Below are 25,610 nucleotides of genomic sequence, written 5' to 3' on the forward strand. Positions count from 1 at the left end.
ATCATAAAAAAAAACTATCATTCAAAAAATTTACAAAATTGTGTTTAAACAAATTTTCACTTGACAATGTCTGATCCTTTTCTTTTGTTCAGTGATGCTTTGAGTCTTCAAATGCTATTTCCTATAGTCACCCATTAAAGACAGGAAAGCATACTTATATTATAAGGTACACTTTGATTTAGTTCAATTTAATAAAGCTGATTTGTTAATGAACTAATCACCACGACCACCAAAAATAGGCTGAATCAACAAGTGAACTCTGAACTGTCTCTTTATCCTCCTTGCAACACTTTCAGTTCTTTATAACTTTGACTAGCAGTTCTGTAGTCACCATGGTGACAATATCAAGAGTCTTCATCTCCATTTGATTTATTCTCGTCGAATGGACAATGAAATTATCTATAATCTTTAGATGTGTCAGCAAATATCAGTGCCAGCATTGATACAGATCCTAACCGTAATCTCTTTTATTATATAGATATCATCATTATGTTGAGTTATAACAGAATCTTCTGCTGCTATCCTTTGGAATAGCAGCAGAAGATACAATGGTGTCTGAATATTTTATTTAGACAGCTATGTTGTGATAAGAACATCTTCAATGTCAAGACTGTTATGTTGGGATCGTCTGTTAACCTTTGATGTCTCGCCGAGCTCTCTAATCTTGTTTTAGCATGCATGGGAAGTGAGGACAACCACAATCCTCTCATCTGCATTAACAAAGACATCACATGCTGAATGATGCATGTTAATTCATCCTCAAGACAAAAAAAGTGACACTCTGCAAACAAAACACTGTCATAGTAGCTACTACATTGACAGTCGCTGATGGATCGCATTCATACCCTTGTGCTGAATGATTGTGGCAGTCCTCCAGCGCTCATATGGCTGACAGTCGATATGTTGTGTCCGTGTCCACAGGTTCCGGAGGGGAAGTGTAGGTGATGGCCTTCATAAATCACATGGGTGTCATTTGCTGCCTCAAAAGCTGGCTCCACCATCAGTGTTTTATTTCCAAGTAAGATGAACCCTCTGTGGATTGAATTCAGATGTAAACTCTTTTAAAAAGTTTTCTAGTGAAACAAAACATACAAACACATAATGGCAAGGTAACAGGCAACTTATTTTTTGGTACTTGCTAATGCCAAGTTCACACTGCACGATTTTCAAAGTCATCGGAGTCATACAAAGTCATACAATAGGAAGAATCGCCGACAACTCTGTCTGGTTCGCAAAATACAGTCAAACGCACACGAGAAGTGATAAGGTAATAACGCAAAATCACGCTGATATTATGGTCTACAAGTCCTCCCTGAATTAACAAAGATGACTTGGTAACAAACATACTTCTGCTGAGAAATTTTTAGATACAGAAATCTAATTAGTAGCCTACTTAAAAGTGAAACCAATGTTTTGTGCATTTTATAATGAGTTTATTTCTTATAGTCTATAAAAGCCCCCAAAGTGACGAAAAAGAAAATTCAATAGATCTTTTGTCCTTTATAGAAGAATATTATTTACAGGAAAACCCCTAGCCCCTTCTTCATCTTCATGTAGCCTACCTGTTCTGTATATTCTAATGAAAAAATGTAGACACGTTGTTTGTAAATGGCTAATCGCTTTGTAAAAATAAAAAGTCCTCCCCGAACTTCTCGCTGCCCTGTATCTTGCTCTCTCATTGGCTGTAGGTCATCGCCGATTTATTTTTCAGACAGAACTCATTCACACAGCATGATTTTGAATTGCCATATTGATGCATCAGTGATTCCTTCATATCGTGTCTTTGATAATTCACACTGCGTGATTGTCACTCGCGTGAATGAGCGCCGATTTGCATCCAATTTCGGGCATTTGTAGGGGATTTATCAAAACCTGTCTTTTAAATATGGATATTTTTCTTACACAAACTCATTGATTCACTTCAGAAGACCTTTATTAACCCCCCAGAACTGTGTGGAGCAATTTTTATGATGGATGGATGCACTTTTTTGGGCTTCAAAATCTCAACCCCCATTCACTGACATTAAAAATCTTGGAAGAGCCAGGATATTTTTATACATTTAACTCAGATTGTATTTGTTTAAAACAAGAATGTCATTTACACCCAGGATGGCTTGAGGGTGAGTAAATCATTGGGTAATTTTCATTTTTGGGTGAACTATCCCTTGAAGAACAAAATTATTCTTAATTGCCATTTTCTTCTTATTTTTTTCTAAAATAAATAATAAAGTTAAAAATGTTGTTTTTGCCAAAACATGTCTTAATAATATTCTTATATTTTTTTTAAGACTGTCCTAAAACAAAACTTTTTTAGATTGTTGTAAAGATAAGAATTTGAAATCCTGGAAATCCAGAAGCTGTTCCGGGCGGATGACGTTGGACATAGGCGTAGCGCACATGCCAGTGATTAGTGATGAACGCGGAAGCGCGACGGAGAGATAACAAAACAAAACGCCGGTCACGAATTAAAAGTACAAAAATAAGGATTTGTAAAGAAGAATGTCAGAGGATTTCGATATAAGTCAAGATGAGACTGGTTTTCCTTTGCTAAAATAAGGAAATGTTGGTTTTCACGAGACTCGCATGCGCTACACCTACGTCCGGCAGCATCTCTCATGAATGTGCGTATGACAGTTAGAGGAAGTTACGCAAAGCTGTTTATATCAATTTAAATATGAACATTTTTCCTACAAAAACACATCAATTTGCTTCACCCCCGGAGCTATGTGAGGCACATTTTATTATGGATGGATATGTTTTATCTGACTATTTTCGGACTATTGAACAAAAACACCCGCCCATGCCATTATTAAGCTTGGAAGAGCAAGGAAAATTTTTAATATAACTCCGCTTGGATTCATCTGAAAGAAGAAAGGCATATACACCTAGGATGCCTTGAGGGTGAGTAAACATGGGCTAATTTTCATTTTTGGGTGAACTAACCCTTTAAATGCACAAAGGTATGATATTTAATTAATTTATTGGGTTCTTTATAGAGTTTTAAGCTTTTCAACATAAAACTAGCAATAATAGGCCTACATAATACTTCTAGGGATGTGCACAAGTACTCTGAAGTGACACCAATTATCGGTAATGTAAACAATGAACAGTCATGATTATGTATGACAAGACTTTTTGCTGCAAAATTTAACTCTACAAAACAACTTAAATAGGGAACTTGTTTTTAATTTTAGAATTACGAGATTTTGTGAGCATTCAGCCCATATAAGAGCTCCCATTCAAAGGAAGCATTCACTCTAGCACTTGAACACACACTGAGAATGGACAAAAAAAGACATGGTTCATTAAAAAATGCGATGCGACCCCAGAGATTTAGGGACTTAGTGGTGGGTTCATTTGACTTGTACCAGTAAGCAACTACCAAGCAATGCCCTTATAACAACTCAGAACACCATAGAATTCAATTTATTGGCAACCACCTACAATAGGCTACCATATCATTGTGTCGTTAGGTAAACATGGACAAGCATTCATCTCTTCTGAAAAAAAAATATGCAATTAGGCTGTATGGCATAACTGGCAGGTAATTTTGTTGAGGTGCAGGACAAAAAGATTATGTAAATAGGAGAAATGAACAGGGGAAAATTATACAAGTCTGCATTCTGGCTAAATGCTGCAGTGACATGGCTAAATAATATTAACTCTGAGATCAAATAATATAATTCTAATATAATTATATTTATATCAGTACAGTATAATTGTAAAAATTAAAGGCAGATGACCTTTCACCATCTAATAAACTCTATAGTCAATAAATCCAGTTCAAATAAGTCCATTTGTTTGTCTTCACCCCATTTGGGAAATGGGTGGATCTGGATTTTTCTGCAGAATGACACTGGATTGTATAAAATTTAATTTCTCCACCCAGTTCTATGGCCAATAACCCATTACTCACCAGAAAGTGAAATGCCTGCATTTTCAAATGTGAGAATTTACAATTGTGATATCCTTAATAATATAGCCATGGGTAAAAAAAAAAAAAAGACATTTTGAAAGATATTGTTGAGTGATAATCAAATATGAAGGGTGTATGTATAAGAGCCACTGCTGCAGAATTAGGTTGCAAGTTGAAGAGTGATTTTCACTTTGCAATATAACAAGATAAAACAGATGAAAATCTGGAGCCATACTGATAGTTCAAAACGATGCTTGCAGATGGAATGATAATTTAAATTATATCTGATGATACCCTCCTTGCAATTTATAACCAAGCTGCTAATATGAAACCTGAAAGTACAGAGCAGGATTGCAATTTGATCTACAGTATTGCATATTTCAGTATCTTCAGATGTAAAATTTTCATCTCACACCCCCACACCAGTGAGGAAAAAAGCCACGATCACATTTACCTCAGCCTCGATTCAAAGTAACGTTCTGTGTTCAGATATGGCCTTAATATCTGCCTACCTGAAAGTCTCCAGGCTAGTGATGATGAAGTTAAAGTAAAGACTTTCGGTAGAAGTGTTTTGCAATTACAAGCAGGAGACCTTGGGTTTGCTTCAGTCATAGCTCTGAGTTCATCTTCACCAATTATGTTGTAAAAGTTGTGCTTCTATAACAAATTTACTGTAGCCACATGCTCCTTCTAATTATATTTAACAACATTGCTTAAGTTTTTCATGACATTAAATTCTTTCAGTCATTTTATGTGCTTATCTTCAGGACAATGAAGCATGGGATGATACTAAAGCATTTACTGATGTTTAATCTCACGGTTTTATAGGCTCTAAATGAACCTTCACATAGGAAGAGTTGTGAAGTCCACTGGAAACAATAGCAAGGCAATAAATGTTGGACAACTTAAGGCCTAGTATAATAGCTTTCCACACTAAAGCACACATGCTTTAAACTACTTGTTTAAGGACTTTTAATGACTTTGAAAATTGGAATTCAATATGGTTAAATTTACCGCCTATAGTACATAATAGGATACATGGACATTATGGTGGTGATCCCGTGCTTACCTGATACCAGAGCATGTACTGAGGCTGACATCAGAGTGAATGTATCCTTGGACTGCACCATGGTAATAGCAATTCATCTGCATGAAGAGAAGTAAAAGTCCTTGTAAAGCTGAAAACATATGTGCCAGGTTCTTGGAAATGTACTCTTTCTGTTCATGCTGATTTCATATGGTTTTTGAAAAGTTTGCATGAAGTCTTAATTGTGCATGTGGTACAACTAAAAAACAATTAATTAAAATATACCTTTCTCAGTAAAATGTATGTTTTTAGAAATATTAAGAATGATTAATTAACAAATATCATTAAGTTGTTGAGGAGACACACTACATGACATTTTACAACCTAAACTGACCTTGTCTTGTCATTAAAATAGGTCCAACTATCTGATATTTGAAGAGATTTACTGATCTTGACACTGCAGGGTCTTGAGGGTCTGCAGTGGTCCCCTCTAGATTCAAGATTCAAGAGTTTTATTTGTCACATACACAATTATACAGAGTATAACCAGCAGTGAAATGTAGGTGATCATTTATGATCATTTTGTTAGCACTGTGCCGGAGGGAACGATGCGGAGACTTGGAGCAAAGTATCAGTCTTTAATGTAATCCAAACACAAGGGGTAATCCACACAAGGACCAGCTTAGACCGACAAACATGACGTTTAAGACCCGACAAACACAGACTGCACAGACTAAGCTTAAATACATGGGATAACGAGGACAATTAACAAGACACACCTGAACCAAATTAACAAGAGACAGAAACTGGGTCACACAGAGCACATGGGGAGGAAAACACACAAATAGTCTGGGTGTGTGAGAGTTCGCCCCCCTCATGGAAGGTGCGTCCTCGTGCCACAGGAACAACAAAGGGAGGGATGGAGGGGAACTCAGGAGGAGGTTCGGGTGGAGGATGGACACCTGAGAGGAGGACGGCAAACAGAGTCCAGGGTGGAGACGACGGAGGAAGGAGCCAGGGCAGACCAGACGGAGGGAGGAGCCTGGAGGGACTTGGAGCAGGAGAAGCCAGGTGGGACCCAGGCCACAGCCATGAAGGCGACCCACGGTGGAGTCGACGGAGGGAGGGGCCATAGTGGAGGAAGGCCTGATGACTACAAGGGGCCGACCAACGGCAGCAGAGCAGGTGGAGGAGGAGCCTGAGGTGGAGATGTAGAGCCGATGAGCCAGGGTGACGAAGAGGATCCAGAGGGCCAAGGCGGAAACAAATGGCTCAGGCAACCGAGGTGGGGATCCGGAAGGCCGCGGTGGAGCCGGAGCGACAGAAGACCGAGGTGGAGCCGAAGGGAAGGAGGAGCCTGACAGAGCCGGAGGGACGGAGAAATGAGGCGCAGCCGGAGGAGTGGAGTCCTGAGGCGGCGGATGGTCAACGACTGACCAAGGCGGAGCCAGGGAGACGAGGGAGCCTGGAGGAGCTGGTGGACTGATGGGCCACGGCGGAGAGGAGGGAGCTAGGAGCCATGTTGGAGCCGCTGGCATCCACCAGCCATAATGCCGATGGAGACTGGCAGACCCACGGTGATCCCACCGCACAGATGGTGGGCTGAGGATGAGCAGAGGGGCTGTGTGGAGGAGGCAGGAGCGGTAGGGTAGGTGGGCATTTGTGAGCCTCCAGGCTCTCAGGGCTGGTGTGCGCTGCCCACACACACCAAATCATGACTCCCAGTACCGGGAAGCTGTCAGACAGGGGAACGACAGGGCTGGCAGGGGAATGGCAGAATGGTAAGTCTGAGGAAGGTGGGAGGAGAATGGACATGTCTGCATATATATCTGCCTCCCAGTCTATTAGGTCCCCAGAGTCCAGGGGATGCTCACCCTCGGCGGTGGTGCAGTGGGATTTTCTCCAAGCCCTCGCGTTCCCTTGCATAGTCCACCGGCGCAGGCTCAGTTGCCAGCTCTCGCACCTGGTCAGACGTAGTGTGAGGCTCAGGGGCGATCCTCAGTTCTGTCGCTCTTGTTGGTGATGGCTTGTCGGTCGTGGCGGTTATAGGCTCTCCGTCTGCAGTGGGCTCGGGCTTAGGCTCCGTGCAGCAGGGTGATGGTGGGCTGGGCTCTGGGTCCGGAGCGGATCTGGATTGGGGCCGGACACTCTCCAGACACCTGATAATGGCCTCCCTCCAGCTCAGTCCAATGGCGTCTGGGAGATTGACGGGGCAGCGTCAGTGCAGCGTCATTGAACGCCATTAGAACAGCGAGCTGGCTGAACTCAACTGCATACTCCAAGAGGGGCAGGTCCTTTTGGGCTAGAGAGGTGAATTTTGCAGAGATGTGATCCATGGGGGGAAAACAAAAACTCTGAACACAACATGGAAAACAAATGGAGGGGAACAAACAATTAAACTACTTTGTCAGTCGGGTCGTCTGTCAACACTGTTGTCAGTCGGGTCGTCTGTCAGCACTGTGCCAGAGGGAACGACGCAGAGAAGTTGAGCAAAGTAACAGTCTTTAATGTAATCCAAACGCAAGGAGTAATCCAAACAAGGAACAGCTTAGACACGAACATGACGTTTAACACCCGACAAACACAGTCTGCACAGACTAGGGCTTAAATACATGGGATAATGAGGACAATTAACAAGACACACATCAACCAAATGACATAATTAACAAGAGACAGAAACTTGGTCACGCAGAGCACATGAGGAGGAAAACACACAAACAGTCCAGGGTTGTGACATTTCCTGTTTTATGTTCTTTGCTGTTATAAAATTTTTCTGCATGTTGGTCGATGCATGACTTGGACTAACATTTCTCAAATATTAATTAGCAGTAAAGCATCTAAATAAAAAATAAATTAATAAATAAAAATAAATACATAAATACATACATGCATACAATACAATACATAAATAAATAAGCCAAACCATCAAGTTTTTATCAGTACAGTATTACGACAGATGCCCTGACATTTTAACGGTATGCAAATAAATAAGTAAATGCTTTTAAGTACAGAAATTATGTAAGTCATAGAAGTCACTTATATGTATAAATTGCATTTTCTATGTATCTTTCTATGTATATGAATCCAGACCAAACAAAAGCATAATTTCCCTGACCCAACAGCCAGATGTGCAATATTTTGGCCAAAATATCAAGTTAAAGTGGGGATTTTCAAGATTTCCAAAATCAATTAATCATAAAATTGGATCATTTTCTAACTGAGATCCTGTTCAGGTGCAAGATAATGTCAGATAATGTTGGTCTAAAGGGATCATGTAGCATAGTGCCACGTACCAAAAGTCATATTTAAGCAGCTGCTTGCCTATGAAAACCACACTTTGCAGTGCCACTAAGAGTAGTGCCTGCTGGTCTTTTTTTTTACAAGGAAACTATTCTCCCCTGTTATAGCTGGCACAAGCCCCCAAAGACCTTTCATGTGGAAATACCAATCGGTAGCCACAGGCTGGACGTCTAACTGCCATCACTCACACAAATGTTCACACACACTCACGCAGGCAGACAAAACCATTCAAAAACACACCGCTCTGTCAAAAGCAATCCTCGCCTGATGGCAAAAATCCTTCACATCAAAACTCGGCTGTCTGAGGGAATTTTTGTGGCTGCCATTTCCACATCTTTAAGCTTTAATAGACCAAGAATAGCAAAGAACGTACCAGAAACAGCCATAGATGTAGGATATCTAAACAGCAAGAGCTAAAAATGATGACTCTTTAGCTAATGGCCCTGTTAAATAATACACTAGGCCAGCAAAGTAAAGTCTGAGATTTATATTAGTAAAAGCAGACCATTTTTCTTTCACAATGTCCTGATTTTAAGGATCACCAGAAAAAATATTAGGCTGCTTTTTTATGTGTCTGCCTTGGATGACAGTTCACACATGTATCTGCTGAGAAATTAGCTTTTTTGACTGTTTTAGTTGAAAAAAAACTGAAGGATAAAATTGTAATTTTCACATTTCAATATAATATTTGAAAAACAGTTCTTAGAAATAAAACATAAATCATTTATATAATCTAACTGCCACGCAAAGCATTCATTCGAAAACATTTTCTCATTGCTATTAATTTTTTCCTGTTTATTCGCATATCATTTTTATTTTTAAACCAAATTAAATTATGTTCTTCCTTTGTGCAAATAAGATTGCCAATCAAGTAGGGTAAACGTACCTATTAAGCTCACCAAAATCTAGATTGAGACATTTTTAGAGCACAAGATATTGGTTTCAGTACAAAAATTTATGTTAAAATAAAATATTAATCTCTCACAAAAAAATATTTAATTTTATTTTAAATGACAAAAGCATTTAAATTAAGATATACATGATTAAATTTAAAAGTCCGGCTGTGCTTAATGGGTAAATTTTTGTACCCTTTAAGCACACCACTGTACCCATTAAGCTCACATCATGTTTTATTAAAAAAAATCTAGTTTATTTTAAGGAACATTTTTTAAGAATAATTGTAAAAATTAAGCGTAGCGTTAGTTCTGGCAGGTCACGTGAGTCAAGCTAGCATCAGCTGACTCTCAGCTGATCACATCTACCTATAGGGATACGACACCTATCGTGGCATTCCTATATAAGCGCTATTCAGTATTATTCAGCAGCTTGCTGCAGCTCGGGAGCAAATTACGTATCGCTGCATGTTAATCAAACTGTTGCAGCATGCTTAAGAACATCCAAAATAAATATATAAGATAAGTGAATGCTCTTTTAATCCATAATTGCTGTGTATATTGCGAGGACTGCAAATTAATTAACTATATTAGCAGTTAAGCATTTTTGCAGCAGCTTTTACACATCTGTGTTTATACAGCTGGAGCAAACGCAGCCTAGAGTATGTAATCGTTCTGAGGCACACCGATAGTAATGGACAGGAGAATGAGTTAAATTAAATAAGCATTCTCGTGTATGCGTTCAACCGTGGTTCGCCATATTCAGCGGCTTAATTCCTAAGATTGTATGTTTTCTTTATTTGTGAGTGTGCGGTTGTTCAGCTGCACACAGCATCAGAAGCACGTGTTTATCGTTCTAATGACTTCTATACAAATAAGAATAATATTCATATCAATGACAGTCATTCAAAGTAGTGCTTCCCCTGCTGGACGGCCCCTCAATACTTATTTCAAATTCATAATTTCTGATCCGCTTGTATATGTGCTCATGCATGAGTATGTACAAAAACACGTTGATGGGTGTAATATGGAGATTTAGCTTGTTACGATAACTCTCCATGTTTTAAGGAGCGTTCTTTCTGATTAATCGTTCCTCTGTAAGCAATCCTGTTTTCTAAGATTTAAATCATTAAACTACTGGTATAGTGCTTCCAAATACGTTCTTTGCATTACAGGAGAGGAAGGGGGAAGAGGGGAATTACTGGGGAAGAGCGGCGTACATCGCATTACACGGTGCCCGTCTCTCCTCAGTACCCTCAGGAGATCAGTCTGCCAACCCTGCCAGTGTTCCAGGGCGCAGCGGTCTCCAGCGAGCGCTTCTCTCAGGTACTTCCGCCCAGAAACGTAGCAGAACTGAGAGGCTCGCCGCCCCTTTGGGGGTCTTTAGAGCAGCTAGAGCGGCCATCCCCTGCCGGTCTTCCGCTTCAGGACACCGAGCTAGCAGCTCTAAGCACACCAGAGGACAGTCTCGAGAGACTGGTTCCCTTAGTAGCCCCTGCTAAGCATGTCCCATTGGGTCCTGCCTGAGCAGGCTCTGGTTCTATCAGTCTAGTCTTCCTATAAATGATGCGGGTCTGAGGACCGTTGTTTCAATAGAAGACTGCTGAGGCAGTCCTGATGCTATGGTCCAGGACTCATGAAGGCAGGCCCTTCTGGGGAAGATCGGCGTACACCGCGGTACACGGTGCCCGTCTCTCCTCAGTGCCCTCGGGAGATCGGTCTGCCAACCCTGCCACGTACGGTGTTCCAGGGCGCATCGATCTCCAGCGAGCACACATCTCAGTTTCTTCCGACCAGAAACGTAGCGGAGCTGAGATGCTCGCCACCCCTTCGGGAGTCTCTAGAGCAGCTAGTTCGGCCGTCTCCTGCCGGTGTGCTGTTCCATAACACCGAGCTAGCCGCTCTGGGTACACCAGAGGCCAATCTCGAGAGACTGGTTCCCTTAGTAGACTATTTGGCTGTGTGGAAACTACTGCCAAATGTGTCTCCATGGGTCCTGCATACTGTAGAGAGTGGCTACAGAATCCAGTTTGGTTCTCCTCCGCCTCAATTCAACGGGGTGAATCCCACTCTGGTGGGCCCTGAGCAGGCTCTGGTAATGGAATGAGAAGTAGAGTACTCTCTTGAGGAAGGAGACCATCGAGGTGGTCCCTCATCACGAAAGAGAGTCCGGGTTCTACAGCCGGTACTTCATAGTTCCCAAGAAGGATGGAGGGTTGCGTCCCATTTTAGATCTGCATCAGTTGAACCGCTCAATCAGCAGACTGAAGTTCAAGATGCTCAAAACTCAAACAGGTAAGTATCTCAGATCAAGTCCGACGACTGGTTTGTCACGATAGATCTAAAGGACGTGTACTTCCATGTCTCCATCCTTCCCAGTCACGGGAAGTTCCTGAGGTTTGCTTTCGGGGGCGAAGCTTATCAATATCGAGTTCTTCCCTTTGGCCTAGCACTCTGACCCCGTACTTTCATGAAGTGTATAGATGCGGCACTGGCCCCGTTGCTGCTTCAGGGCATCCGCATACTGAATTATATCGACGATTGGTTGATCCTAGCTCAATCAGAGCAAACGGTGGCTCGACATCGAGATGTCGTTCTCGCCCACATGAAAGACCTGGGGTTAAGACTAAACGCCAAGAAAAGTGTGCTTTCTCCATTACAGAGGACCACTTATCTGGGCGTGGTGTGGGATTCGACCACGATGCAGGCACGCCTGTCCCCTGCTCATATAGAGAGTGAAAGAGAGTTCAGAGACTGCTGGGTCTGATGGCAGCTGCGTGCAACGTGATACCTTTTGGCCTGCTGTACATGAGAGCCCTACAGTGTTGGCTCAAGACCAAGGGGTTCTCCCTGAGGGGAAAACCACTCCGCACTTTCAAGGTCACGAGACGATGCATACGTGCCTTAGACATGTGGAGGAAACCTTGGTTGTTGTCCCAGGGCCCGGTGTTGGGAGCTCCTTGTCACCATGTAACACTAGCGACGGACGCGTCCCTCACCGGTTGGAGAGCGGTCATGAGTGGCCACCCTGCCCACGGTCCGTGGAGTGGCCGCCATCTGACATGGCATATCAGTTGGCTGGAGATGCTGGCCGTGTTGCGAGCACTCAAACACTTCCTCCCAGACCTAAGAGACCACCACGTGTTGGTGCGCACCGACAGCACGTCGGTGGTCTCGTACATAAACCACCAGGGAGGTCTGCGGTCGTGACCCTTGTACAAGCTGGCGCACCAGATACTTGTGTGGTCCCAGGGCAAACTCCTCTCATTAAGAGCAGTGCACATTCCTGGGCATCTCAATGTGGGAGCAGACGTTCTGTCGAGACAGGGGCCGAGGCCTGGGGAATGGATGCTTCACCCTGAGGTGGTGAAGCAGATATGGAGAGTGTTTGGCCAGGCACAGGTGGACTTGTTTGCGACTATAGAGTCAGCTCAATGTCCCCTCTGGTTCTCTCTGACTCCTCCAGCTCCTCTGGGACTGGATTCTATGGTGCAGATTTGGCCGAGGCTTCGTCTGTACGCTTTTCCCCCATCGCTCTGCTCCCGGGAGTTCTGGCGAGTGCGCGCCGGGATGAGGTCAGTCTACTACTGGTAGCGCCGTTCTGGCCGGGCCGAGTATGGTTTTTGGACCTGATTTCTCTCCTCAACGGCACTCCAAGGGAGATTCCCGTCAGGAGAGATCTCCTCTCACAGGCGTGGGGCACTATCGTCCACCCTCGCCCGGAGTTGTGGAAGCTGTGGGTGTGGCCTCTGAGGAGGCACAGCTCCTAGCTTCCGGTCTCTCAACCGAGGTTGCTGAGACTATCCTCCAATACAGAGCTCCCTCTACGAGGAAACTGTAGGCCCTGAAGTGGAAGCTCTTCACTTCATGGTGCGGAGGTTGCCAGTTCGACCCAGCTAACTGCCCGATTGGTACAGTTCTGGAGTTTGTGCAGGCCTGTTCCTCCGCAGGGTTAACCCACTCCACCCCGAGGGTCTACGTGGCTGCTATATTGGCCTACCACACCCTTCTCGGTGGCCTTTCAGTGGGTAGACTCACCCTAGTACATGTTTCTTCCAGAGGCTGAGGCCTCCGGCCAGAGAGCTTATGCTATGTGGTGGATCAGGATGCTATTCCATAGCCTCGAGTCCTCTGCTCTCCCTTTTCCTGGGGATCAAGACTCACTTCTTAGAAGCTGGCCCCGCCGACTTTAGCCACTCGTGGCCCTTTTTCTCTCGCCCTCGTTGCGCTCCCGAGGGATACACACAGGGCAGGGACTTGGAAGTCTGGCGGCGTGGGCATCTCGTTCCCCTAGCATTTTTGACAAGCTCGAGTTCCTGAAGGGGAACGTCTCAGGTTACGTATGTAACCATGGTTCCCCGAAGGGAACGAGATGCTGCGTCTCGAGGCCACACTTCCGGCATCCCTGCCAGCGCTTGCTTCATTCCTAGAAGCTGATGCTGGCTCCGCCGCACGTGCTTTTATACTTCCTGGTCGATCGCGTCACCCGCCCGTGACGTCTCGCCCTTCCATTGGACAGATTACACATGTGATTCAGAGCGCGGTCACGCTGGAGGCGTTCCCCTAGCGTTTTCGACGCAGCGTCTCGTTCTCTTCGGGGAACCATGGTTACATATGTAACCTGAGACATTTTCCAGAGACAGCCATAAATGACAAAGTCATGGCATATATAGTCTATGATGACCACTTCTTTTTCCGTGGTATGAGAATGCACTTTATTTTTGTTGAGGATGTACTTTTGTTTTTCATTTTTTTTTCTCGAGGTTGACAAATGTCAATGCATTTTATTTATTATGTATTTGAAAAACATGTGATTTAAAGACTACATAACTTCCTTATCCTCATGCACTAAAAAGCTTGAATAGATGCATTTCTTTATGCATGAAATACTTGAATATAAATTTGTTGTTAATGAGTTGTTAATTGCAGATAAACCATAGTCCTGTCATAATTCTGTTAAACCATTTCTGTTACAAAGTATTGTGGTGCCTTACACAAAAAATAAAAAATTTGAAGAGTCAGGACTGATGTTTGCTATTATAGTTAGGCCAGAGTTACTAAAATATCAGTTTAATCTGTGAATCTTAGATTTTGTATTCTCCTGGGTGCACAAACTGCAGATTATATGAAAACTATAATATAAAAATATGAACTTATTGGTTATCGATATCGGAATCGGCCATAAGAAGGACTTAATTATCGGTTAAAATTTTTCATATTGTGCATCCCTAGTATATAGTAACAAACATATCAATTGGTTAAGACATCAAGTATGATAATAAATTATTTTTTCTTTTTATAATCTGATCTCAAAAATGGAAGTGTGCTTAATGGGAACGTGATCTTAATAGGTACGTTTACCCTATCTGTTTTATTATCACTCATACCAAAGCCTTGTCAAGCTGTCTTACCTATTTTTGATGAATTCATCTTTTATAACAGCACAACTTTTTTTAGACCTTCTCAGCTTTGAAGACAAAAGATGTTCATGGCTATTTGGACAAGCTTAAACGATTATAAATAAGAGCTAAATATGCCCAGCAGGAATAATATTGTCAAGCCAACACATGTGAGACTGGGAATGGGGGAATGGCAACATGTTGTCAAAGCTGTCAGTTGCGGTTCTTAGCACTAGTCTAATTATAAAAGTACAAAAGACACAGCAGACAATTCAAATCAGGCCTGACAATAATGTCAACATGCTGTCCTTGCGTCAACATCACAGCAAAGATTAATCAGCTTTTCTGGAAAAACGGCCAGTCAGAGAATGCTAGAGCACTAGCCAGCCCAGTTTAACTTTTGAAGATTAAGTATCATATTTGACAACAATATTGGAATATTTCACAAAAAATTTTAATTAACAGTTTTGTTTCAACCTCATGTCCTTCTTAAACTTGTAAAAATTCTTCTTTAGAATGCGTTTTATAGCTAAATGGTCAAGCTGCTCATTTCAATTCAATGAAAGCTGTTGTTTGTTTAGTTAATAAGAAGATTTTAAAGATTTTCAGTGAACAAAATTACTTCAAATTCAGTCTGTGCCTCCCATAAAGCTATTGTAAGACTCTGAATTCTTAAAATGTACAGAGCTGAAGTGTTATGGACCACTTTGTGATTAGAACTCAATATATTTTTTACTTTATTGTCTATGAGGACCTTGAGAGCTTTTGGTCTCCATCCATTTTCAAATGTACAGAAAAGAGCAGCTTGGGCTTTTGACTAAACGTCATTTCTATCAGGACCACTATCGTCAATGATAGACACTTAGCATACAGTTTGGTTTGGCGGTATGGTTCTGTTATGGGCAAAAACTCCCTGCCCATCCATGCAGTCTGTCATGAATGAGCAGGGAGAGCAGCAATAATAATAACCCCCCAAGGGTTAACAGAACAGAACCAAGCAGATATCATTGATGTAACTAATTACATTTAGTGTAACACATTATTCAAGATTAGAGAATCTGATTCAACAGGAATGTCAGAAGCCAAGTCCTGACTGTGGCAAAAGGAGGAGTTGGGGATGGAGAAGGGTAATTTGCTCCCGAGCAAGCAAGCTGCTGAATAATACTGAATAGTGCTTATATAGGAATGCCGCGATAGGTGTCGTATCCCTATAGGTAGATGTGATCAGCTGAGAGTAAGCTGATGCAAGCCTGACTCACGTGACCTGCCAGAACTAACGCTACGCTTAATATAAAGGAAGAGTGAGTAAATGATGATGATCATTTACTCGTTTACTCATGTTTATTTTTGGCTGAACTAACCCAGAAAAGTAAATGCAGATGTATTACAAGCTGGTCTAATTCCTCTAATAGTTTTTGAAAGGGGCCAACAGTTAATATCCATTCCATTATCTCACTGGGATGTGTGTATACCAAAAGATAAATGTGTATGAGACTGTTTAACGTACCGTAGAGTTGGGAGTGCTCATTACAGTCTGTCCATCTTCCCTGTAATGCATCTCAGTGTAATGGCTGGCGAACAGGCCGCTAGAAGAGAAAACACACACACACGCAAATCTATTAAGCATTGCATCAGCGTCTTCCCAGTCCAGAAAATCAATGTTTTTAAAGGAGAATATTTACAAGTTTACGGTTGAATATATATAAAAAAGAATTTCTGAAACTAAAAGTCATTTTAAACACTCTTAAAGCAATGTTACATTTCATTACTAAAAGCTCACCATATTTATCTTGTTTATCATAACAGAACAGATTATGGAAGTGTGTCAGACAGTAAGTAGAGAGAAAACTAGCTTTTCGAAGATGCACATAAACAGGAAAAGTGGGGCATCATATGTGTTGTGATCATAGGAAATGATCAACAGATCCACCAGATCAAACGATGAGCCACCTAAATATATGGGCATAAATGCAATGGGATCCCAAATTCCATTAAAGGGGTGGTTGATTGCGATTTCCCTTTTTTCATTTAATGTTTCATTTAATGTTCATTTAATGTTAATGTCATCATGTAATGTTGCTGTTGGTGCATGAACAGTATCTGCAAAGTTGCTGCGCTGAAAGTTCAACGTAAGCTGAGATATTGTCTTTTAAATATCAGGAAGTTTAATGCCTACAAAAACGACTCAAATGGGACTACAACGAGATACTTCCCAGGTTTTATACGTAACAAACCCATAAATTTACATCAACCCTCCCTCCGGAACATGCAAAAAAGGGGGCAAGGCCATGTTCTGCGGCTTTGTCGAAGAGGAAGAGTTATAGTGGAGAGCTGTAGCCATGCCGTCGAAAGTGTGTTATTTTCACCCAGCTGTCAGGTCTTCTGTGTTTGGGCTTCCTACGGATGCTGTAGTTCGTCAACAATGGTTAAAATTCATGTTTGATTATGTTCCTGACAATTACAATCGTAACTTAGCTCTCTGTGCTGCGCATTTTACGGAAGACAGCTTCCAGAATCTACACGAGTTCAATGCCGGATTCAACCAGAAACTATTACTAAAACATGGAGCAGTTCCAACTTTAAAACCAGAGGCAGCAGTTGTTGGGCCACAACCTGTAAGTAAGATTTAATCATTTTAAATGTATTTGCATGTATAATTTCAGACGTAATGTTTTAGTTTTATCAAGGACGTAAACAAATGCCAACGCTGGCTTTAGTAGCCAGTTAGTTATGCTATTTCGTGTGTCTATGACAAACTCGTACAAACATTTTGGACCCAAATTTGTAATTATGTACTAATTTTGTAAATGTATTTTCCATGTATACTTTATGACGTAATTTTTCATGTAATTACTCAGTCATGTATTCAGTTATATCAAATGTTTAATCAGGAGAAAACCGTATCTCAAAAGCTAACAAACAGCAGTAGCATTTTCAAGTAACAGCGTATCGAAATTCTTTGAGAGAATAATAATTTAAAAAAAAAACGTTTTGTAAGAGCCGTGTTTGCGGAGGTTCTGCTTGACTCTCTTCATTACCGCTTTCTGGGTCTGATTCTGGCTCAAACTGATACGGCAATATTGACACCATTATTTACATTTGACCGGAGCACATGCAACTGTCGCCCGTAAAGGTAATGGGCGTGAAGTTTCCGGACAATGCCCGGCCCAACTAACCAATCTGAGCCCATTGCTTGTTTCTGAGGGAGTGGTTTCATAGAATCAGGAAGTCAACCGGTCGTTCAAATGACAGAGGAGAAAGCGGCTTACAATAAAGGTGAAATTTATGAAAAATAAGGCGTTTTTAACAAACGAAACACTAAGACATGTTATATTGCACCCCATAAACACAATCAAGCAAAGAAAAAAGGCAGTAAACCCCCACTTTAAAAAAATGCTTCTGATTAGCATTTTTTGACAATTAAATGCACTTCCAAAAAATGTATTCGCTATTTTCCAAAATCCAGGTTTATTTCCAGGTTTAAATATTATTTGTAATCCCACTGTACATACAACTACTTTTCCAATTGTAATGCCGGTTAAGTATATGTGCATGTGTGAACAAAGTAGCTCACAGAAACACAGGGGAAAAGGATGAGTTGTGCTTGCAAGCATAGAGTGTGTGTTTTGCTGGCATGTCAAACTCTGCTCAGGCATTGCTGGAAGAGACGACGGAGTGATATGTTACATGATGCTGACATGATGAAATCCAAATGTAATCACCTGAACAACATAAGCAGATCCTCTTAAAGGGACAGTATGTATGTGTATATGTCTGTGCAGTGTTCCATATTCTGAAATCCTTTAGTGTTTTGTTGTAACGTAAATGTAAGCAAAATTGAAATCAGCTATCCTACTTAAAATTTTAGACACAAAAACTCTAGAGACCAGCTGCAGAGCCAAAAATCAAACAAGGGAATTTTAAAGAATTACTCTTTGTAGCCCAGTTTATTTTAAGCCCAAATTAAGTGTTTTGTACTAAAAAAAAAAAAGGTTAAATGACAATTCAGCTGGCTAAAAAGAAAAAAATAATGGGGTATTGTTTTTAAAAAGTACTGTTTCAAACTGTGAAGAAATACTCTGTTACAGAAGCATATTAGTATTATTAAACACACACACACACACCTTGACAGACCTCAAACTCCTCATATTTCTCCTTTGGGCTTATGCATGCCATAATTATGCCCTTGTATACATACACATTCATCAAATGAACATCAGGATATGAAAACAGATCCATTGTTTGTATTCTCTGGGCAAAACTTCATTGCGAATTCGCCTCGTGAACCTGCCTGGTTTAGACCTTGGGCTAACGTATTAGTAAAACACACCAGCTCAGCTCCCTCAAGTATGGGGGCTGCTGCCTCCATGGTCGCAGTGAGAACAGTCATTTTTGGTTTAACATCATTAGGCCATCCTTCAGTAATGACAGCACTCCAGTCCAATTCCCATTCTCCTCGATTTGATCCACATGCCAGTGGAGAAATGGTTCGTTGTTTTGGAAGGAACTTCAAAGGCTCTAGTCGAAAGGCTTTGATGTTCTTGGGGATGAACTGGTGTGACAGCCATCCGAATCCGAATCCAAAACTTGGCGTGACTCCCTCAGTGCCACAGAGCGATGAGCAAGGGAATGTGGGAGCTCGTCCACAGGGAAGTGTGAATCATATAAGAAATGCTGAACATGGTGTAATATGCCAATTAGGGTGGTTACAAAAGAAAAAGTCCACTAAGGCTGGAGTATGAAACAAGCCTTGAGCGGTCTACACCATGTTCGCAAGTTGTAGGCCTTGTAAAAGGCCACTGAAAGCTCAAGACTGCACATGAAAAGAGATGCACATGCAGAACTACACATGGAAAACCATTTACGCCTACAAGTTAATTGTGAGATTAAGTTTACAATAAAAAATTCACATTATGAGAAAATAAGTTTTAATTCTGAATTCTATTTTATGATTAATTAATATAATTTTAAAAGTTCTAAAAAGTAATTCTAAAAAGTTGCAGTTGAGAGGTCACTTTGTGAGATCACTGTCACACTGTGAGATATAAAGTCACACTGCAAGTCGCAACTGTGAGATACAACGTTGCAATTGCAATATATAAATCCATTTTTAAAGAGATATAGTCACATTGTGAGATATAATATCCCATTACAAGATACAAAGACGGACTTGTGAGATACTAAGTAACAATTGCAAAAAACAAAGTTGCAACCGTGGTATATAGTCATTTTTAGAGATATAGTCGCATTGTAAGAAGTCGCAACTGTGTGACACGAAATTGCAATTATGGCAAAGTTGTAATTGTAATATATAAAGCTATTTTTAAAAGATGATCACATTGTGAGATAAAGTCACTACAATATATAAAGTCACAATTGTTTGATACAAAGTCGCAATTATGAAAAACAAAGCTGCAATTGCGAAATATAAAGTCATTTTTTGAGATTTAGTAAAATTTTAATATTTAGCTATACTGTAAAGTTGCAATTATGACAAACAATACTGGAATTGAGTCATGGAAAAGTTGGAATTGCGATATAGAATATAAAGTCACATTGCAATGTATTGTAAAAAGTCACAATTGAGATACTAAGTTGCAAATGTAGGATATCATAGATTGAATCAGACAATTTTTTTAAGATGCATTGGAACATTGAAACCTGAGGAGCTGGAATGCAGAGAGGCCTTAAGGAACAGGACGTCATAAATCTAGTCGGAAGCAAGCAACCCCAACTAGCAAGCTCTCTTTCACCAAACAACTTGCAACACTGAGGAAAAAAGAAACACTTATTGATAATTCCAATTCAAGAAGGAGACTGTCAAATTGGTTGCAAGTAATCAAGACTGATGTTCACATGTAAACCTGTGATAGAAATTCATTAGCTACAGACTCTTTCGGGCGTGTCTCCACACATAAAAGACCGTCCAAACCAACATTCCTTCGTTCTCCTTAGAACTATACAAATACTTTATTTTTCATATGCACATAAAATCATCCTAAAAGGACATTTTTATGCAGAACCCCACATATGATTTTAATATCCTTGTTTTAATAACTCAATATGTCTTGCTTTTAATAAGTATTGAATGGCTCGAGCCTTAAAGATAAGTATTGCATATTTAGTATGTATGAGCTCGAAAATCCATGATGTGAATGTTTCTTCCAGTCAATTCTTTGTCAAATGCATCATAATCTTATTATGAAATCATGTTCAAAAAGCTATACTTTGCCAAAGCCTGTAAAATTCGGACCATGTGACTGATAACAAGCTGATTTATGATGTGAAGAACACACCCTAGCTAAGCAAGGACAGTTTCTAATTGGTCAGGACCATCCAGATGGGACGGTCCAGAAGCTGAGTTTAAAACCTCAGGACATCGTAAAATACTCTCTCTTGCCTTTTTTTACTCTCTCCAACTCTCGTCCCTCTCACCGCGTGCGTGCTGCTCTTTGAGCATGCTCAGGCCTCATGTGCCATAATGAGAAGGAAAACAACTTAGTCTCATTACATCATTTTATTTTATTATTTTACGTTGGTTTTCTTTTCTTTCCGTGGAGTTTCGTGTGTTAATGTTAAAGCTTCGACTGCACTTCTTCAAACGTCCAGCAAGCCAACGCCCAAGAGACATCACTTCAAAGACTACTGAACTTCCAGCCAATCAGACACTTCGGGAAACCCCCTGTCTGCAACGAGGACACAACCCCGTTACGCAGGCAAAGCAACACACACCTCCAGATTCTAACAGGTTCTAATTGGTGTATTTAATATAAATTTTAGCCTCATTGAGAAACTCAAAGCGAGGGTTAAATAAGTGATTGATGGTTGTTCAGGTCTATGCAATAGAACATATTGCTGTGAACTTGGGATTTCACATTTCCATTCTCCTAAACTCATCCTTTCCTCACTTTCTCTCTTTCTGCAACGTGTGAACGTGTGAATGCTTGTGTTCATGTGTTAGATTAGTTTATGTCTTAGGTTTATATAAATAAAATCTGATTTATATTTTAAAAGAGAAGTATCTTGTGTTTTCTGCTCACAAGTTAATGCCTTAATCTGTCGATTTCGTTACTGTGCTATTTAATAGTGTTTTCACTATATTTTGGATTTTAATATCCAGTACAGAGTTTGTCATACGGCTCGTTCAGTGAATCGCCGTAACACTGATTCTGTTCAAATCCCTATAAAATCATAAATGATTCCCTTTGAGCTAAATTAAACTATTTGTTTAAATTACGTATTAATATTATAAAATGTAATAAACCCCTACACAAATAAGAAGAATAAAGTTACAATTGAAAGTCATTTTGTGACTTACTGTATGAAGTCATATTGGGAGATAAAAAGACACACTGCAAGATATAAGATATATCAATATAAGATAAGATATAAAGTTATTATTTTAATATTTCATGTTGTGAACCATTTTTGACGTCTTAAAGGAGGTAATGGCTGTCGTCCCAGAATAACTCTGACTACACAGTTACCTCGGTAAACACAGGCACAGTGACCCACAAAAGGGTGTTTGATAAAGGGTGATATGAACTTTCTCACAGACAGCATCGTAAGCACTTCAATGCTTATAAAGACATCCACTAACAAACTTTCAGAGAAGTGCAACTTGTCTAATGATCAACTAAAAAGGCCAGAGAGCAGTGTTATGTGTGTGCGTGTGTGTGTGAAGTAGATCTTGACTCAGTGTCTTGAGATATGAAACACTGAGCTTCTCTAATCCTTTACTCAATCTCCTTGAAATCCCAGCCCAAAACATACAGAGGATGGGTGAAAAGGTGAAACATGTTCAGAGGAATCAAGTAGTGTATAAAAGAGACTTGCTTGCTCCACTAAGTTGAAATGATTTTGTGGCTTATACACGCACGCACGCACGCACGCACTCACTCACACACATACTGTTCAAAAGTTTGGGCCTGCAATTAATTCAATCAAAAGTGACAGTAAAAACTTTTAGAATGTTACAAACATTTAGATTTCAAATAAATGCTGTTCTGTTAAACCTTATATACATCATATAATCATGAACAAATGATCACAGCATTCACATAAATATGAAGCAGCACAACTGTTTTTAACTAAGTAATGTTTTTTGAACACCAAATAAGCACATTAGATTGATTTTTGAAGGATCCTGTGACAATGAAGACTGAAATAATGAAAATTCAGCTGCAGAAAATTTAGCTTAACCAGCAGAGAACAAATTAATCGTTTTAATATATTTTTTATTTTAAATTGCACAATATTTCACAATATTACTGTTTTTACTGTATTTTTTATCAAATAAATGTAGGCTGGGTGAACATATACAGTCATGGCCAAAAATATCGGCACCCTTGGTAAATATGATCAAAGGCGGCTATGAAAAATAATCTGCATTGTTAATCCTTTTGATCTTTTATTTAAAACAATTCACAAAAACCTGACCTTTCATTGGATAATAAGAATTTAAAATGGGGGGAAATACCATTATGAAATAAATGTTTTTTTCTCTAATACACATTGGCCACAATTATTGACACCCCTAGAAATTCTTATGAGTAAAATATCTCTGAAGTATATTTCCATTCATACTCACAATTGTGAGCACTCCAGGGTGATTGTGAACATGAAATATAAAGGGAATTTAAAGGAAAATGAAGCCCAAATTCCCTTAATCATCCATCACAATGAGAAAAAACAAAGAATATATTTCTGATGTGCAGCAAAAGATAATTGAGCTACACAAATTAGTGAAGTCGCTTTAAGAAAAGAGCTAGAGCAGTGAAAATTCCCATTTCCACCATCAGGGCAATAATCAATCAACATAGACTGTTACAAATCTACCTGGAAGAGGACGTGTGTCTATACCGTCCTAATGCACGGTGAGAGTTTGAGTGGCTAAAGACTCTAAAAGGACCACAGCTGGAGAACTGCAGAAAATAGTGAAGTGGGTTTAAGAAAAGAGCTAGGCCAGTGAAAATTCCCATTTCCACCATCAGGGCAATAATTAAGAATTTCCAATCAACATAAAATGTTACGAAACTATCTGGAAGAGGACGTGTGTCTATATCATCCTAATGCACGGTGAGAAGGAGAGTTTGAGAGGCTAAAGACTCACAGCTGGAGAATTGCAGAAAATAGTTGAGTCTCGGGGTCAGAAAAAAAATAGTCAAACAGCACCTACATCACCACATGTTGTTTGGGAGGGTTTCAAGAAACATTCTCCTCGCTCATCCAAAAACAAACTCCAGCATATTCAGTTATCAGACACGACTGGAACTTCAAATGGGACTGGCTTCTATGGTCAGATGAAACTAAAAAATGAGCTTTTTAGCAGCAAACACTCAAGATGGGTTTGGTGAACACGGGCATAAAAAGTACCCCATGTGTACAATGAAATATACTGCTGTATTTTCGATGTTGTGGGCCTATATTTCTGCTGGAGGTCCCGGACATCTTGTTGAGACACATGGCATCATGGATTCTATCAAATACCAACAGATAAAAAATCAATAAGTGACTGACTCTGTTAGAAATCTTATAATGGGCCATATCTGTATCTTCCAACCGTACAATAATCCAAACATAAACCTCAAAAACAACACAAAAATGGGTCACTGAGCACAAAACCAAGCTTCTGCTATGGCCATTCCAGTCCTCTGATGTAAACCCTATAGAAAATGAGTGGCGTGAACTGAAGAGAAGAAGCACCAACATGGAGCTGGGAATCTAAAGGGTCTGGAGTGATTCTGGATGAAGGAATGGTCTCTGATCTCTTGTCAGGTGTTCTCTAACCTCATCAGGCATTATAGGAGAAAATTTAGAGCTGTTAAACTGGCAAATGGAGGTTTCAAAAAGTATTGAATAAAAGGGTGCCATTAATTGTGGCCAATGTGTATTAGAGAAAAACATTTCATAATGATATTTCCTCCCATTTTAAATTCTTATTATCCAATGAAAGGTTAGATTTTTGTGAATTTTTTAAATAAAATATCAAAAGGATTAACAATGCAGATACATTTTTACAGCCTTCTTTGATATTCATATTTACCAAGGGTGCCGATATTTTTGGCCATGACTGTATATACAGTGGGGAAAAAATTATTTGATCCCCTGCTGATTTTGATAAGTATTTGATCCCTTATCAATCAGCAAGATTTCTGGCTCCAGGTGTCTTTTATACAGGCAGGGAGCTGAGATTAGGAGCACTCTCTTAAAGGGAGTGCTCCTAATCTCAGTTTGTTACCTGTATAAAAGACAACAAACCTGTCTACAGAAGCGATCAATAAATCAGATTCCAAACTCTCCACCATGGCCAAGACCAACGAGCTGTCCAAGGATGTCAGGGACAAGATTGTACACCTACACAAGGCTGGAATGGGCTACAAGACCATCACCAAGCAGCTTGGTGAGAAGGTGACAACAGTTTGTGCGAGTATTCACAAATGGAAGAAACACAATATAACTGTCAATCTCCCTCGGACTGGGGCTCCATGCAAGATCTCACCTCGTGGAGTTTCAATGATCATGAGAACGGAGAGGAATCAGCCTAGAACTACATGGGAGGATCTTGTCTATGATCTCAAGGCAACTGGAACCATAGTCACCAAGAAAACAATTGGTAACACACTATGCTGTGAAGGACTGAAATCCTGCAGCACCCGCAAAGTCCCCCTGCTCAAGAAAGCACATGTACAGGCCCGTCTGAAGTTTGCCAATGATTCAGAGGAGAACTGGGGGAAAGTATTGTGGTCAGAGGAGACCAAAATCGAGCTCTTTGGCATCAACTCAACTCGCCGTGTTTGGAGGAGGAGGAATGCTGCCTATGACCCCAAGAACACCATCCCCACCGTCAAACATGGAGGTGGAAACATTATGCTTTGGGGGTGTTTTACTTCTGCAAAGGGGGCAGGATAACTGCACCACATCAAAGGGACCATGGATGGGGCCATGTACCATCAGGGCCAGGGCATTGAATATGGGTCGTGGATGGGTATTCCAGCATGACAATGACCCAAAACACACGGCCAAGGCAACAAAGGAGTGGCTCAAGAAGAAGCACATTAAGGTCCTGGAGTGGC

General features: G+C 40.6%; 1 protein-coding gene across 1 annotated transcript in view; it reads right to left on the minus strand.

The window, feature by feature from the left end:
* Positions 1-25,610, minus strand: part of LOC306886230 (disintegrin and metalloproteinase domain-containing protein 12-like) — a 104,876-nt gene that overhangs the window by 37,035 nt on the left and 42,231 nt on the right. The window contains exons 4-6 of the mRNA XM_079443177.1: positions 16,043-16,121; positions 4,986-5,062; positions 846-1,032 (exon numbers count right to left, since the gene is read on the minus strand). Coding sequence (XP_079299303.1) covers positions 846-1,032; positions 4,986-5,062; positions 16,043-16,121 — 343 coding nt within the window. The remainder of the gene's footprint in view (positions 1-845; positions 1,033-4,985; positions 5,063-16,042; positions 16,122-25,610) is intronic.

This window comes from Barbus barbus, assembly GCF_936440315.1.
Source record: "Barbus barbus genome assembly, chromosome: 20".
NCBI classification, from domain to species: domain Eukaryota; kingdom Metazoa; phylum Chordata; class Actinopteri; order Cypriniformes; family Cyprinidae; genus Barbus; species Barbus barbus.